Source organism: Opisthorchis viverrini (genome assembly GCF_000715545.1).
Source record: "Opisthorchis viverrini unplaced genomic scaffold opera_v5_78, whole genome shotgun sequence".
NCBI classification, from domain to species: Eukaryota; Metazoa; Platyhelminthes; class Trematoda; order Opisthorchiida; family Opisthorchiidae; genus Opisthorchis; species Opisthorchis viverrini.
The window spans coordinates 861310-867072 of NW_008751734.1; the positions used below are offsets into that span (position 1 = coordinate 861310).

Sequence of the window (5763 nt, forward strand, 5' to 3'; positions counted from 1 at the left end):
TCTGGTGTGACATTTCAGACTTTGGAAAGCGGAATACCAGATTTCTGTATGTAACGAAGCTACTAAGTGTTGGCAGGACATAAAGTTGCTGACAACTCTTCGACAGCCCGTTACCAGTGTCGCTCTTCTTGGGGTCCAGCAAGCAACCTTATGTTCTAAGTGAATTCACATTAGACGCAATTAGCAAAATGCACTCATTGTCAAACTAATTTAGGTTTTAACGACTGAATTTAGCCGAACGCCTTTAAGTGGATGCGCTGCACAAAGGCCGCCCCATCTTTTGAGATATCGCATTATACTTTCCTCAAGGGACACACTACTCACAGGGTTGCTGAAAATGGATACTACTACAAGGAAACCGTAATAAGGATACTATCCCCGACATTCGGGGAAAAAATGCTATTGATTGTCGACAAAACTGTTTTTGAATTTATGTTGCGGTAAAACGGACGGAACATGGCATAGTTTATTTGAAATTGAGCGAAATTTCGGGAAATCAACGCTTTGAAATTTCCACCGGTAATTGCCTAGGTCCCTTGAGATCATCTCTTTGATAATTTACTGTCGGTCAATTGAGTCTGTTGACTGTTGCCATGCGCCGTTTGTTTGTCTTGCAACCCTTTTTTCATGTTCAACTCATGTCTGATGTTGTACAGTCGTGTTTGTCCGTCGTCTGTGAAGCGTTGTACTGTGAATTCGTCAAGCGAATTGTGCCTATTGTAGCAACATGTGAATTCGTCAAGCGAATTGTGCCTGTTGTAGCAACATGTATCTTTCGTGGTCAACTCATTTTTCGAATTGAATCACTAATCCGTAAACTGATAGATCGGTGGGAGAAAAACCTGGTTTTCGTTTCCTAGTCCAACATTCGATGAGTAAATTGGAACCTGATCATTTGACGGGTGGGTACGTTTTTCAAGCAACGCCGCCATACGCTACAGACAAGATCTTATCCAAAAGTACACTTACAGAAGACGTAACAAGGGGGATATGCACTGCTAGCAAAGACAGAAAAGAATTATGTCCCGTGGATTATAATATTTGAATTGTTCTCAATTTCTATGCTCACCGGGGAAATATTGATTGGAGGTCGTGAGTCTCAAACAAGGCGGAACCGCTGGCGGCTGGCTGTCAATAAATTTTAGTGATTTTTTCCGAACTGTTGAGAAGGCTAAACATTTTTTTGATATCCAGAATTGTCCTCAACGAATTGTTCATAACATCGAAAGGCACTGATCAGTGAGTGTGTTAAACGAACCGCTAAATATCTACCAATTTATCATAAACAAGAGCATTTTCATAAAGGAAACTACTCACAAGGTTGCTGAAAAGTCTGATAGCCCACGATCGGGTCAGCAACCTTATTTGTAGTTTCCAAAATGAAAATATTCTGCGATATTTCGGATATCGTGCCAACTGAAACATGAAACGGATTTTGTGCAGCAGATCCATTTGAAGAATTTCATAAACGAGAGATTTAGTTGAGTCACTTGTAAGACCAAATAGGTTTGCAAATGAGTGTATTTCTCGAAAACAGTGCAATTTGGGTTCAAGTAGAACATAAGGTTGACGGAAACTCGGGGATTGCGCCTAGATGATGAACCCGAAGTGGAAGAGCAAAAGGAGCCTTGGGCTGTCGAAGAGTTTTCAGCAACCTTGTGAGTAGTTTCCTTCAGCAGGACAAGCTGTTTATATCCCTGATTCNGATTCTGCTGAACAAAGCGTTTGAAGGACAAAACTGTCAAACGTGAAGATCCACGAAAATCATTTTGGTCCCTCTTGTTCAGCATATAATTATCGATAAAGCCTTCGATATGTTTAGTACTGCGCCAACTCAAACCTGAGGCACACTACACAGTTGGCTGATCAGTTCCAGAAAGTAGAAATTTAGCTAAAGCTTGGTCTGAACTAATATGTCTACTGATGACTTATAAGTATCAGGTGATGCAATTCACAGTATGTTATTTCTATGAAACCGGATTCAATTGGAATTTTTGAAATGACGGTGGAAGCTTGTGAACACATACAATCATTTAGGTTTCTTCTGCGAATTATATGATATGGAAACAAGATTTGCGGAATGTCACCGTTTTTGAAGACTATAAGGGATCGTCCCCGTTACCACTGGTTACGATGCATTTTGCGAACGATCAGACTACCAAGTTTTCAACCTTCGGTCGACCAGTCCGGCGATTAGCCAGTGGGGTCCTCTCTGACCTGCCAGTGTGTGTGCAGCTGCGTATAAACTGGTATTCGACGTGATTTTCCTGAGTACTGAGGTTCGAGAGAAATAGACAAAATTTTGGAATCCCGCATGGGTTCCTTCTCATTGTAGGTTGAACCATGCCACCTTGTTTGACAGGGACCTCCGGGTTGCAAGCTTTGGCTGGCTTTTACATCCAAATTAGGACTGTTATGTCCCTGGGCGGTTTGAAATTTTAGAGCGGTCCGCATCAAGGGTACTGCGTGCCGTCTATCGGAGCAGAACAGAAAAACATAGCTGGTTGCCAGCCGATGGCTAGGGAGGTTTGTTATGGCTTAGGCATAAGTGGTCATCGAATTGCCAGTCGTAACACAAACCACTTACTGATATTGACAGGCATCTTTGTTTCTGTGTGCGGTTAGTTTAACCTAACTCCGGCTGGCTTGTAGTTTGATGATCCCGGTGGTATATAGGTATATTTTGAAGCCGAGTTCTTTTAACTGATGGACTGATGAACTGTCGTGAAATCTGACACACTGACACACAGACAAGCCGATATCTCGACTTGCTCAGGATTAACCCGATTCCCATTTGATCAACCGTGTTTTCTCAGTTTACTCAAAGTTCATGCGCTTTTTTTCATCCCCCCGCAGCCACTTTGCCTGTCTAACCACAAAATACAACTGTCCATCTGTGCCTGCCGTACTTTCCGTATTGCTGGCCAACATCAATGCGTTCTACGCTCACACCACGTCTTCCAATAGCCAAACGGCAAGCGAACGTTTCAGCGCAAGCAATTTTGGTGTAAGTTTCCCACCGTATTCAGCCCATTTTGGGACAGCTGACAGGTCGCCAGTCAGGCAGCGTGCGTGCGTGTGCGTGTGTGCGTGCGTGCGTATGCGTGTGTGCGTGCATGTGTGCGTGCGTGCGTGCGTGCGTGCGTGAGTGCACACTAAGTTCAAACAGCTGTCTCCAGTGTGGTCAGCAATGGCGATCAACTGTTGGAGCACTCATGTTTTTTCATATCATGACCCCATTTCTAGTAAACGGAATTGGATGATTTCCGGTCATCCAGGTATTGGGATCATTGACACTCGATATGTGGGCATCATACTCTGAGGAATCCCAGCACTGCAAAGATAAGAGATAGGCGCTGCAGGTTTTGTTTACGCAGCGTGACCATTTCAGCGAATCAGAGGAGGCTACTGGCTTGAAAGTGTTTAACCAGTTAACTGGCAACAGGTTCGCTTACATGCATTGCAAGTCTCAAGTACAGTACGAGGTCCCGAACAGTGTTCAAACTCACTGGCACTGTTTGAGTTCAACTTATCCTGGCAATTGTTTCGCTTCTGGCCCCTGCTTCTGACCACTGCTCACCACCGTAATAAAATTCATCGTAATTTTGGACTCACACAATTGTTCTCTTCCACTTTGTTGATTTTAGCGTGAAAAATTTATCAAACTGCTGGACAGCTTGTACATTGCCATTCGAATAGAACTGTCCAAATATCGCGTAAGCCATTTCCGATTCTCCGTGACCATGCCAATTGAAATTTATGACAATGGTTTGTTTTTATGTTAGTTTCTGGAAAACTATCCACATCTGATTGATTTTCGAGGTTTTTAAAACTGTATGTTGCATGCATGCATTCAGGCACACTGGAAAGCAAACACTAGTTTGAATCAGTCACAACTTGAACATGCAGCAATGTTTCTCATTTCAGGTTTGTTTTATCTAATTTTTGAACTTTTCGGAAGCAGAAGAAACAACTGAGTGATATTCAGTCAGTTGAAGAATTTTTAACTTCGACTGCGAAGTCAGGAGAGCTTCGTAAACAGTTGTTTTTTTGAAACAAAAGTTTCTTCAGATCAAAGGTGACTAGGTTACTCGGTTGGCCTAGTTTTAAGACAGGTGACAAACCACTCAGCGATACCACTTTCGACTCTAAATCAATGCTGAAAGATAATGCCGGTTAGCGCGTGTGCCTAACTCTTATAGTCGGGTTTGGGTTCTTAGTCTTGGGTATTCTTTGCGGCCAGGAGGTTCACTTAACTACTCAGCATGTCAGCTCCACTGACACACCCTCTCCCACAGGTTCCAATAACAGGGTGACTGAAATGAGGACTACTCAAGGACAAGACTGCAAAGGTAGATGAGTACACAGGTCTAGAGGTCACGTTTCACGACTCAGTATTCCCGCAGGCCGTGAACAGTCCACCAGTTGGTGAAGTAAAAACCGGTGTTGTCTCTTTTAAGGAGCTCTCGAATTTTGCAATTACTATAAATTGTGATGACAGCAGAAAAAAATAATTTTTAGTGTTTCTTTGTTTCAAAAACCGAAGCGGGTATAGATTACCACGGTCGTTAAGTCTCATCAACCAGGAGATCTGCAAATATTACACTGGGTGAGCGAAGAGTGTTAAGTATTCTAAAACCGCCGGCTCGGCAGTGAGAATATTATGTTTATAATGAATAGGAGTAAAGCGGGAGTAATAAACCATCTGAACTAGGTGAGAGGCATCGATTGTACCCTAAAAAGCTATACAGCCTGCCGGAAATCCGCTACGTAGGTGACCTATTGAACCGATAGAAAACAGAATAGGTTCCCCATCCCATGAACCGGTGTTCTAAAAAACGAACGGGAAAATCAATGAGGACTTTGTGCAACTTTGCCAACAAAGTCGCAGATTACCTGTGAGTTGCGACGTCGTCTCATTATATACGAATGTGCCATAACAAACACCTCAGAAATGGCCAATTAGTTGCCATTAGTACTGCCATTTTTTTAGAACAAACGCATTTCAAGGTAAATAGACTGGTGGAAGACAGAAAAGCATACCGGGATCTCTCTCACTCCGTTTGTGACCTTGTGGTTTGCACTCAAGAACAATGGGTCACCAATATCTCTGGTTTTAAAAGATTTCGGACAAAAAAAGCTTTAGTCGGATTTCCATACTCACCCAAGTTATGATTGTCATTATTCCGTACAAACCATGTACACCTGACGTCGTTCAAAGCGTTTTAAGCACGACTAACGTAGGAGTAGCGTTCCTGGGGGGGGGGGGGGGGAGGAAGAACGTGCATTCTGCACACATGCAGTTGAGGGAGAGGTCGGGTTCGAACCAGTAAGTGTCTGCCTTAACCACTGAGCCATCTCGAGTCCAGTCAACGTAACGATTGCGCTAAGGTCTATATAGAACAGACAACTTGAGAACTGCACACTAGAATAGAAGGCGTGGAAATGTGGAGAGTAGTTCTGGACCAGTTGAATCCACTCATGACCCCTGCGCGTTTGTCGGTGAAGATTAGTCGACCAAAAGTCAACGTGACGTCACTCCACTAACCAGATCACAACAAAATTTGCAAGTAACACCCAAGGGAAACCATCAGCTGGTGTGTATCAAATAGGATTTGATTTAACACCCTGTTATATCTGCTGGTCCGCCGTGGTATCTGCTGCTAGCCCGCTCCAGTGCCCAAAGCCGGAGAAAAAAGACTCACAGAAGGGAACACAACCACTATATTCGGAACAGGCGAGCGAGTGCGTGCGAGTGCGAAA

The 5763-nt window shown here is 43.5% G+C and overlaps 1 protein-coding gene across 1 annotated transcript in view; it reads left to right on the forward strand.

Moving 5' to 3' along the window:
• T265_04621 (hypothetical protein) overlaps positions 1-5763 on the forward strand; it is a gene marked incomplete at both ends in the record, with an annotated part of 81599 nt that overhangs the window by 28523 nt on the left and 47313 nt on the right. The window contains 3 exons of the mRNA XM_009169403.1: positions 657-829; positions 2857-3007; positions 3648-3716. Coding sequence (XP_009167667.1) covers positions 657-829; positions 2857-3007; positions 3648-3716 — 393 coding nt within the window. The remainder of the gene's footprint in view (positions 1-656; positions 830-2856; positions 3008-3647; positions 3717-5763) is intronic.